We start from the raw sequence: 12,002 nt of genomic DNA on the forward strand, positions 1-12,002 counted from the left end.
CAAAGAACACCGTGTACCATGCTAGCAATGCACGCAAAAAAGCGCTCGAGTGCTTGCACATATATTGATGACAACACTACCTGTGTAGTGTAACATGTTCTTTCAACCATATTATGCACTCAAACTGTATTTGCCGCCGGGTAAAATGCAAGTGTGCTCGATTGAACGTCGGAAGAGCGATCAAGCAACCTGCATCCAGTGTTCGTTTTGGGCAAAAAAACACTTCATAAAGGTCAACTAAATATACAGAATGGACGCCTATGTATTCCTTGATGAAGAGTGACTCACCTGTATAAATTTAGGCCCTGTAACCCTGCCAGTACGGTTGGTACGACCGTAATTGCAAGAAGTTGCCATGATCGCTGCGGCGACTGTTGTGGGTACAGTAAGATGGCGGCCGGTTTCTTCACGCTCGCGCTCCCTATCCGCCATCCAGCCTTTTACAATCGAGATCAGTGATGACGAACAGCAACACAATTTCATATTATTCGTGCACTGAGCGAGAAGCGCGAGACTTCTCCATCGTCAACGCGTCGTCGTCGTCGTCGTCGTCTGCTTCCAAAATAAGGCATTCCGCGTGATTCTCCTCCTGCTACACTATTGGCTCAGAGTGCAACGCCTCGTTCCCAGACGTCTTAACCTCTACCGACAGTCAACGAAATAATCAAGTGCACTGTCGTTAAAAGCTACATGGGAATACCAAAAGTGACAGGTGTCGTTCCCGGTGCTCGTTATCGTCTTCTACCGATACTCCTCTATCGACACCGTCGCTGCCGCTCGACAGCGGCTCGGAATAGGGCCCCTGGTTTCCGAGCAGGAGGAAATCGACGCGCACGAAATGAACACGAACGTACACGAAAATGAACAAAACACACACGGGAAAATGAAGGAACTCGGCAAACGGCAGTCAACACGTGCACAGTTCATGTGACAACGACGGGGTGGCAGCACTAATGACTGCGCCCATTCCTTGAATCGCGTTTTTGTGACGTTCGTGAAGGAATACGGCTTTGTGAAACGGCGATGTTCTCCACCCGCTCTGTTTCGGTTTCGATATGTGCACAACGTCATGATTACGTCACGGTGACGTTTGTTCGGTAGAAGCCTATTACCTAAAATTCATAACCTGACTCCTTAATTAGGTGATTGCGGGCAAAAGCAAGATACAGCAGAATGGGAGAAAATTTCCGCTGAAAGGCATTCCATTAAAAAAAAATCCTGAAACGCACAGGTGCGCTGAAATATCCATCGCAGAATTTTGCTATGCAAATGAGCCGACACTGAAACCATCCGCCGGAAGCTGCCGTTTACGCAACGGTCCAGGGAAAATGGCGGGCGCCCAAACCACGTGATCCCCAGGAGCCACTCACAACGTCTCTGCTGGCCAGCGCGGGAAAAAAGCTGGGGCCCAGTGCGCATGCGCAGACCGACCTCCTTTCCCAACCTCCTTCCCCTTCTCTCCTCGGGTTTTTCGTCTCTCCTCTCGTCCCCCCTATCCCCCCAGCCTCGTCCGTTTGTGGTTTGTCTTCGGCGCTTGCTGTCTTGCTGTAGAGCAACGATCATGCTGTCCCAAAGCAAACAATCAAAAAGCGATGGTGTATGACAAATCAACTTTATTTGTCCTCGGGAACTGCCTCGAAAAAGCTAGAGTACATATCTTTTTACGTCTTGTAACAGGCTTCACTGTTCTTGTGGAGCTTTAGGTGCTTCGACATCGAAGGGCAGTTCAAAAGCCAATGCTGAGCTATGTGCGTCGTTGTTGCCGATGGCTGCGGTAGAACTAAAACAAAACAAAAAATATATTGATGATCCGTAACTCTGCACGAAAATCACTGCTATGATAGGTAATCGATCTTGATTTCGTATTTGAACACCAAGGCATTCGTCACGAATGTTCGTAGATCACAGTGAATGAACGGCTGCGACGCGCATGAGGGGCAGCTAGAATAACCACACATAATTTGATTACCGGCATATCAGAAACGTACAATTTACGGCAATGCACTGCACAATGAAACGCCGCTAACGTACTGAGTGACTCGTAAATGTTGTACGTAATACACTTAACGTGATAAACCTGCATTACTTCCTTCAGTCACAAAAAAGTAATCAAACTTGTCTTACCGTTCACCTGCAGTACGTCGGAAAGAGTGCAGACTTCCTCTCTGACGATTTCTGCGTCCTTTGGAGGTGCAGGGATTCCATCACATGTTCGTCTTCCCGCTGTTGTGATGATGAGGTGGATGTGCCATTCCGTTCTCACATTAGCAGTTCGCCAAACCTAATCCAAGCAAATCTAAAGCATTCAAAACCCTCAAACTACCCCCTAGCGTCTGCGTGCACAACGGTTGCAGTCCGAGAGAACACGCGTGGCCGAACAGACGTGATTCGTGATTCTCCTCCGTTCGCCTGCTTCGGTCTTCCGTTGAGCGGTTCGCGCGTTCGGATGCTCGCTCCTCAGTCAAATGACTCTCGCCCAATCAGCGCAAAGGAAACTGACGCCAGTTTTTTAGACCAATGAGCATCCAAATATTTATACATATATTGCGCAGCCAATCAGAGATCGTTAGCGTACGGGCGCCGGTGGCGACATTATTTTGGAGGCGGTGCGTTTCGCTTTAGAGCCGGCGGCTGCTGAAACCGCGCCGATCAGGAGCGCAGGTAGGACAGCGCTCATTCCCGTCAGAGAAAATCGAAACGCAAATGTCGTTCTGGGATATCCCGTAGATATCCCACAGATGTCAGGTTCAGCAATGATTCAGGTTGTTCGCGACCTTGTAGGGGTGTCCCTGGGATTGTTGACAGCGAACTGTGTGAGAGGAGGAAATACATTACTCTGGGTCGGCACAGGTTTCAGCCGGGCACGAGCGTCGCCTAGCTCACGTAAGTGGGGCCCCTCGAAGGAGCGTCAACCCAACATGCATGGCCTTATGGATCTGCACTTGCAGATGGCCATAAGGCCATGCATGTTGAGTTGACGCTCCCCGACCCTGCACGCCGACCCTGAGTAATGTCTTTTCTCCTCTCATGTAGTTCGCGTTTACCGCTTTCTCTGTAAATAATGTAAGTTACGTTGTGTTCTCGAACTGGCTGCTTCGTCGCCTTTTTCTACCCATTGACAGTTTAACTGTAGAAAGGAGACCTTCAATTTTCAGTTACTTTATCCTAATTTCTACTACAGGTTATTAATGGTTTGCTGGGACGTGCTTGTGAGCGATAGAGATGATTGGAGAAGGTGCAGATCTGCTGGCCAGATCAACCACTTTGCGGCACAGATAAGCCTCCATCGGCGAAGGTCACACGCTTCTGTGGCGCGCGACTTTGGTTGGGCGTTTGGGACACACGCAATGGGCTTGTACGTAGCACGTGTGATGATGGTTTCGTACCACACTCAAGTCAAGGAACTGCAGTTTCCCATCCAGTGGCCCCTCATACATGAACTTCAACCCGTCGGCGCTGTACTTGAACGTTTGCAATATGGTGCAGCAATGTGTTGACCGACTACCTTGTCCTTTATAAACGAAAAAAATAAAAAGGTACAGGACGAGAACAGGACGATGTTCCTTGCCCCTGCGCAGACAATCCCATTAGCCGCCTTGGGCAAACTGCGATTTGACAGATTGAGCTGTGGTGAGCATATGATACAGTCAACAGTGAACATAAATGGTGACACTGATGAAATTGGTGACATTGCTATCAGTGATTTATTACAAACTTCACATTAACAAAAGGAGATAATGTGCTCTGCTTTAAACGAGACTACTATCTCGTTATATATAATTTGCAATTAGTATGCATAAATGTACAACCCTGCCATAAAACAAAAAGGAAGAAAGAAAAAAGTAATTTTACATATATGTATATACATTCATATTATCATGACTGGAATTTCCTGGAAAGATTTTAATGTCATGGGCATTAAAGGCTATTATTGTAATATCGAGGGTCGTGGGGAGAAGGAGGTGTGCTATAGCTGTTACGACTAGTAGTTCCAGATGAATCAGCAGCACCGGACTCATTCTCTGCCATTTGCCGAAGCCTCGTCCAAATGTCTAGGGTTGAAGATGTTGGAGTAGATGGGCCGCTGCTCGACACAAAAGATGGTGGACCACTCCATACCATACCTGAAAACCCCCCATTGTAAACACACATGCTCAATATTATGTGGCCACAGCTTACTGTCAGTGAGCACAGCAAATACCATCAAGTTCTCAGTAAGATACTTCTTTAGAATGCAAGTGTGCCTAATTTTAAGTCAAAGCACGTGCTTCCACAGTTGGCTGATTCCAATGCACTGTTACTCACTATTGGATGGCGATGCTACGGGAAGGGCAGAAGACTGGCTGCTGATGGCTATTGACCCTGATGCTGGAACCTTGGGAACAGAGCTCAAGAGCAGCCTGTATGTTGTACTAGTAACCTTTCCCAGGAACTGGTCCAACTGGTGCAGGGATAGTGCATTGTGCAGTGTTTCCAAGGGTCGGATTGATGGAACAGTCACTATGCCATCTGTCAAGAATAAACATGTGTGCAAATATACACAAGACCAAATGGAGTAGTGAGGCTAACATTATAAAACAAGTGTTCAAAAAACTGTTGCTGAGACACGTAAGTCCACATCAACCCCTGGTTGCAACAAGCTTTACTTGCCTGGATTTCAGGTTTATTCTCTTTATAGCTTCCATGTGACATTACAAGTGTGCAAAATAATATAAGTTTCTACCATTTCCTATGCATCAACATAGACATGTTACAAACATAGCCTGATCATTTGATTAATGTTTTCGAATACCCATCCTCAACTTATCTCTTCATGTATAGCGACTAGCAGAGAGTGGCGTTTATCAAACATCAGCAACATGTAAGGATGCTGTACATCGTATAAGGCGATTGCTTTCAATTGATCCTACAGTGCTAAAATGTAGGCATGTGCAAATAATTATTTGGAAACCAAAGCCAATAGCAGTTAAAACAGAATCCAATACGAAGCAAATACAGTCGAGTTTGTTTGTAACGATATTCACGGGAACGCGAAATCTGACTTTCTTTTTTTCAAGACTATTATTATACATATACAGGGTGTTCCACAAGAGGACGTCACTAAATTCCTAAATATAAGTTTTACGTAAAAAAATAATAAAACTACTACTTGGGAATACACAACTGATGTTTGCCACAGACCGAGGCCGTTGGCATTCATGTTACATATTAAGCTAATTTGCATAATTAAACTAAAAAAATTGCCATGCAAAGGCAGCATTTTTCTTCCTGAATTCAGAAGCCTATGACTAACACACTCTTCCAGTCAAAATCACATGGTTTTTCACAAGATTTCTACAAAAATTTGACAGCCGAATATCAGTCGCTGGGCAAAGCATGCCCAGTGAAATTTGCGTTTGCGGAGCTCTTGGCCCCGCCTTTATCGAGGCAAAGTGAAAAGTATCGACACAATTTTGTTCCGATCGAAGGCCATGTCACGCAGCCCGTCATTATCAGTGGCAATGAGGTTTTGCGCCGGTATAAAATCCGTCGAGCACCTGTAACTTCAAGTCAAAACACGTCATGGAGCTGCAGATGCCACCATCCCATACAGCACAAGACCACCAGGATGCACCAGGAAAAAATTAATGAATTAAGAGGCAGAGGGAACGACCTGGAGAGAAAAGCCCTCGGTAAATGTGCAGACTTTCGCTTACCACTGTGAGCTCTGACGCGACCATGTTGCATGAAACACGGTGTTACGCCCTGGCTTACGAACATGTCTGACGCTTGCTAACCAGAAACAACACACAAAACCACAAGCCGATCACAGACTCTCCGTGACCAACAGACGCCGTGGTTGTGGTCGTTTATTGGACTCGAGCAACTCGAGAGTCGACTTTTGGTGGGCAAAAATGCTGCGGCGCGGCTCTCCTGACGTCATCCCCCTGAGCACGCCTAAAGGGGCCCAAATTTTCCACGTCTCCCCCTGGGGCGCAAAGTAGACACCAGTACTGGTTTGAATGAAGAGATTTCGAATTAATGGGATTATACAGTATATAATTCTGCATTCAATTTGGAAATCGAATCGAGTACATGATTACTAGATGCTTCGGTGCTCGAAAATTCGAATATTCGCACAGACCTACTAAAATGTAAAGAAGTACATATTCCTTACATATCATCTCACTCTGATTGGAAAAGGTTCTTGAACCCAACGTTATTGCAGTGCACACATTCTTCTGTCTTATTTACACACGCAACTCATGTAACATTGTATGTATTATAAGAGACATATAAGTCATATAAGAGTAACGTGACCATATTCCTCCGACCCCAAGGCGGGACTCTGATGGGAGGGGGAGGTCGGCCAGCATATCAAATATGTTTCACTTCGTCGGCACCCAATCCCGTTGTGTTTACTTGATTTATAATCTATATCCCTTTTCTCGTTTCTTCATTGTTTGCATTTTGCATACTGTCGAGCGCACACGTCAAGCACTTTGACCAGAAGGTATTCCGCATACTGTGTCCTCATACTTGTGGATATGAATGGAAAATCTCGCCCCAAACTCGCTGAACTTCCACTTCCATTCTGTCATTATCGTGAGCATTGTATCAAGACTATTCTCCTCCCAACTAGGCAGCTTATTGAACAAAGGGTGAGCAGGCGATCTTTGCTTCCCACGAAGTACTGTCAAAGGGATGGCTTGTTAGCCAGCACATCATAATGTTCCATTGGCTAGATCAAGGAAAGATGTGAGGGGGAAGAGGGCAATGTGGAATAAAAAACCCTTGTCTAGCCACACCTTTTCCATTCTGGGATTAGTTCTAGCCAAAAGCGGGACTGTCCCACCTAATCGGGACGTCTTGTCACATTATATAAGAGGGTTGTGTTCTTTATACTCGTATTTGTGTGCATTTGCAAAATGGGACCAAATTCTCATTGGGGAACAGGAACACCTACACTAAATGCATGTACCAATGGAGGGTCGATTTACATAATCACCCTTTTATTCACCGTTTTAAATATCTTGCTATATTCATGGGCATTTCTATAGTTTTATGATGCTGTTGGTGGTGTATATTGGATGCAACTGAGAACTTCAGGAAACAAGCAGCTGCACTACAGTCCATTATGATAGAGACCACTGATAGCGTAATGGGCATGGTACAGTTCATGACAGTTCTTTATTTATTTATCGTTTTGCAGTTCTTACTCCATGCATAGATGATGCATCTCTAGACTGTGTGTTACAAGGTTATATGCTCACAGTCATGGACTGGTTACAGCACAAATAGCCTTGGTACTACAGAGGCCTGAGCATGGGCACACGAATGTCAGGGTCACAGTCAGCTATCTGTGGTGCAAGATGATACAAGGAGGAGACAAGTGCACCGAAGAAAAAACAAGTGGGGGGAAGTTTCTTTCATAAAGCTCTTCCTCTGATGAGTGAAAATGACAGAATGAAGGCTTGTCAGGGGCTAAGTCACATGCAATCAAACCCGACTAATGAGCCCTCCATTTACAAACGGCACCTTGCGGGACAAGACATCTGCAAATAAGGTAACATTTCCTTGAGTCTGAGTGAAAAGAAAGATGCAAGACAAAACACCTTTTCCTCAAACCAAAAGCAATGTTACCTTATTCGCATCCACACTGTCTTGCTTGCTTGCATTCTACTCTTTGTTCAACGAGACATCTCCCTCGATTCATGGCCGGATTAAGCTATGTCACTCACAAGCGAAAAAAGTACTATATATCACTATGATGACAGAGGGTAAATTATGTGAGTCGAGCCCGTTTATTACGATCTTCAATATAACAATAGCTCTGATAGTACGATCAATCCGCTGGTTCCCGTCCGCTCACCCATTGAAGTACATGTAAGCAACACATCGATATAACGAACGCCGTGAAAGCGTTTGCTCGCATATAGCTATCAGAATTCTCGTGGTGGCCGGTAAAACGCGTTAATATCGAGAAGTAACATTCAATTGTTTTTTGTTTTTTTTCAAAAAAAGGTGGCAATTTCAAAAGCCTTAGCCTCCGTGAGCATTAAAGAGAGAATGCGGAGTGTTTATCCGCACATAACTGACAGGGATTAGTGCGTGCGTTGCAAGGCGCAAGACTTCGAAGGGGTGGAAGGGACTCAGAGAAGTAGAGGATGTTGCTCTCTCTCTCTCTCCACACTGTACTCTCGCCCTCAAGTTTTCTTGGTTTGCTGCGTGCTGTGATAGCGTCTGCTCTGCGGTTCTAGGACGCGTTCTAATGAGGAAAGGCACGTTGCTCGACTCGAAGTTCCACATGCTTGACGGATTTTGTGCTGAAGCAAAACCTAGTTGCCAAGTGCCGTGCCTTCCAAAATGTGAGTTGGCAGACAGTTGTATGTCTCCATCCAAACACAAGAAAGATACCCAAGTGGAAATTGCCGACTGCCAACCATCCGGCCATGGTGGATATTTGGGTGGGTCGTGGTGGGTGACTTCGTCGGCCACTGCACCGTGGACCAACATCGGTCTAGTGTCACTCACAGTGCTGGTTGGCAAATGGCGTTGGGCCTACAAGTTGTGCGCACGTGTTGCAGGCGTGCTATTGAGAGATCGGCATAATAAAGACACGCCAAGTCGACACTGCACTGCAAACAAACTCGAAAACAGTGCAGCTGCTTCACAAAACAAAACAAGAAAGAAAAGGCACTGTTTCTGTAGTTCTCTGAATTCAACATATCCAAAAAACAGAACCCGGGAAAGGGACAGAGGAGGGACGACACGACACGTTCTCGTCGTCGAATGTCGTCCCTCCTCTGTCCGTTTCTCGGGTTCCGTTTTTTCACTATGTACCAGCTGGCCTGCACCCTTGCCCTTTTGCCATCAACATATCCAAATCAATTTCTTCTGCTTGCAAAATTATTGAGATGGAATGAAGATTAACTCCCGATCGCCCTTGGTAGCTCTGTCGGTAGCGTGCTGGCTTGCTGAGCTCAAGATCGTGGGTTCGATCCAAGTTAAGGACGGTAGCAATGTGGGCCTTTCCTTTGAACACCCTGTGTCTATGGTTTCGGTTGCACGTTAAAAATTCCCAGGTGGTTGCAGCCCTATCCCACGAACCGCATGTAGCTACACAAGTGGTGGCTAACCCACCTTACTTGCGAATCAACTTCCAGTTATTAGCAATAGTGAATCAGTTTCGTCGTGTCGCGATTTTATGCGTCTATGACTGACACTGCTGGAATGCAATAGAATGGCATCGGAAGCTGCATGATACCATACTGCAATGGGATCAGAGTACTGCATAACCATGGGTCCTGCTCCTTAATAAAAGGGGTCCATAGTTGGCCCATCGTTGCTGTTAATCCATGGGCCGTTTTCTAGCCTACTAATGGCCGTCTACTGCCCAGACTTGGTGCTACACTAGCCCTGTGTTGGCCCCATGTCTTATAGGTCAGTCTACTACATTGGCCCAAGGTTGGCGGTATTAGGTCTGGCTGTGTAAGGCCAATGGCAATCCCTAAGCTTGGCCCAACTTTTTTTTTGTTAGTACGGCCCAACAACTTTTAGGTTGGAAGCATACGTCAGCCCAACATTTTGCCGACGTTGTTTTTCCCCCTGGAGAGCCTCGCGTGTTTTCGGCGGATATGTTGTCCTTGGAAAATGTTTCCACATAAATCTGTGTCGATTTGCAGCTAGATAAAATTATTTTGCGCTCTCAACGAGCATGCATGTTCAGCATCATTGTACTTGTACCGTTCTACTCTGTTGACATGATGCCGACTAGCGATTTCGCGAAAGCTTGTATAGAATGATAACTCTGACATAACAATCGGATTTCACGTTCCTGTCAATATCATTATGAACAGGCTCCACGGGTACCACGAAGGCTGACTGGTTTCTGAGGCAAGAAGAGGCAAGGTAATTGTCCTTCTGGACTTTGAAGTGGACATATTGGGAAGGGCAACGAAAAACAATCACCAACCAATGCAGAAGCAACTTTCCCGAGGTCTACGATGGCTTGAATCTGTTTGGGATTGTGACAGATCAGGCGACTCTCATCCTGCTTTGCCGGATCGTGGGCATTAAAGGAGCTCTGAAAGCCATCTAAAAAATTTTCTGTTCCGAACGCGTTGTGGAAGCAGGTAACTTAACTTGATGATTAACATGAAAATTTTCTCTGTACGCGATGTTTTTCGTATAAAAAAAGACAATTGAACATCGCCGCATGTGTTCCCACTCGACTCGCTCCTCCAGGTGAAACGAGGAGGAGAATGAAAAAAATGTCATTGGTGACGTAGTAGTAAAAGTTGAAAGCGGCGACCGCGCTTCTATCCGGGTCAGTGGTGACTGGTTTTCTGGAAATCCCCGTCCTCGAAATTCATGTTCTGGAAACAAGGAAAACCAGGGGAAATGCTGCTCTGTAAGATGATATGCTGCGATTAAGAACATAACATCACTATTTAACCACTCGAATTCAGGGGTTTTCTATATGTGTCCAAGTCGTCTTAGCGAACGAAAGACACATTTTAGCAGCCATTTGGCTTAGCAGGGTGGCATGTTGGTTGGTTAGTTGTGTGCTTGCAATATTATGGCTGGGTTAGTCACAGTTTGCCATTGGCAGTTTTTCACTCACGACATGTGCATTTTATAGTCAGCTAAAATTTACGCTAGTCACGTGTTGTTTCAGTGCACGCTGATATGTCAACGGACGCAAACTTAACCGGCGTTGTCGGTCACTATATGGTGGATAGAACTGATGCACTATATGGTGACAAAACAAATGGCGCTGAGCACGGATGAACTCAAACTTGCGCTTCTGCGTCATCCACATTTGTAGTCTGCATCAGCCAATTCTCGTTTAGCTCGACGATTGGTAAGGTGACCATAAACTGTGATGGTCCTATGTGGTGGTACACTGCTTGGCTATGTTGGTGTGTAATTCAGGCAATGAATGTTCAACTCCTGATGCCACGATGTGCCGGCGACGGCATATTGCGATAGATTTCACTGGATTGTACCTGACAACGTATGGGCAAGAACACTGCTCCAGCTGAATAAGGAATTAACTGAATGGCTAACAAAGTTGCTAGTCAAAGTGAAGGGCACTAGTGATCATAGCGAATTAGTGATATAGCGAATATTGATATAGTGACAAAGCGAACGGAATTAGTGATCATAGTGATGCAGTGATCATTTTGAGGCATGAACTGAAGCAGCGCTTAGTGCTGCACTGTGTTTATACGTATTGCCACCAACAACGCAACAACAAACAGTCACCACGATAACGAACAGCATACAAAACACAGACAAGGACAGAACAGCGTTCAACTGGCACCTGAAGTTTATTTTCATAATCCACCTACTCCGGAAGGTAGCTTTAGAGAAAGCAAGGTCGAGCGGGGAGAAGTTGACCGATTTTTGGTTGACTTTGCTCGGGGAGTTCAATGAGGACGGCCTCCACAATCTCACGGCCTAACCTTCAACAGTGTCTGTAGACCAATCTTCGTTTACTGTATCTGATAAACCAAAGAAAAAGCAAAAAGAAACTTCTTCCACCGTTGCAGCGGGGTTCCGAGTGAAAAGTAGCAGACGACGTTCTTCAAAACCAATCAGCGGCTCCACTTTTCCCGACGTCAAAATGACGCAAGCGGCTCGACGGCTCGTTCCGGGTATTGCCACCGTTGCGCATGGTCGCGATTGGCAAAATCGAATTCTGCGATATTTGTGCACCTGTTGATAGAATTACTTCGCATGGTGCGTTTTAATAAGCTTACGAATCGCTTGGTTAAAAAAAATGGTAGTGATTAAAGTGCTTTCTGAGCTCCTTTAATGGGCACTGGGCATCATTGGCATTAATGAAATATTATTTGGGGGTGTCTAATCTCCTTTGTCAGCTGGCGTTGTTACAGGGCTCCCAAGCCCGTCATGTTTACACATACACGTGTTACGTCCCTACTAGGGTGGGCAGCATCTTGCTCGACAAGACTTTATTCTGTCGTCTCCATCACTCAAAAGGAGAGACTTATGCT

General features: G+C 45.7%; 1 protein-coding gene and 1 long non-coding RNA gene across 16 annotated transcripts in view; both read right to left on the bottom strand.

Annotated features, from left to right (window-relative positions):
- Positions 1-1,598: 1,598 nt before the first annotated feature.
- LOC135385900 (uncharacterized) lies at positions 1,599-2,979 on the bottom strand. Its single transcript, XR_010420530.1, has 2 exons — positions 2,125-2,979; positions 1,599-1,780 (listed from the first exon to the last, which is right to left on the bottom strand). It is a non-coding gene; the product is annotated as an uncharacterized LOC135385900 (long non-coding RNA).
- A 697-nt stretch (positions 2,980-3,676) lies between these two features.
- LOC135385898 (inositol hexakisphosphate and diphosphoinositol-pentakisphosphate kinase-like) overlaps positions 3,677-12,002 on the bottom strand; it is a 73,139-nt gene continuing 64,813 nt past the window's right edge. For all 15 annotated transcript variants that reach the window (XM_064615503.1, XM_064615505.1, XM_064615504.1 and 12 more), the window contains 2 exons: positions 4,306-4,509; positions 3,677-4,124 (listed from right to left, as the gene is read on the bottom strand). In XM_064615503.1, coding sequence (XP_064471573.1) covers positions 3,919-4,124; positions 4,306-4,509 — 410 coding nt within the window. In that variant the 3' untranslated portion in view covers positions 3,677-3,918. The remainder of the gene's footprint in view (positions 4,125-4,305; positions 4,510-12,002) is intronic.

Source organism: Ornithodoros turicata, chromosome 2, assembly GCF_037126465.1.
Source record: "Ornithodoros turicata isolate Travis chromosome 2, ASM3712646v1, whole genome shotgun sequence".
Lineage (NCBI taxonomy): Eukaryota > Metazoa > Arthropoda > Arachnida > Ixodida > Argasidae > Ornithodoros > Ornithodoros turicata.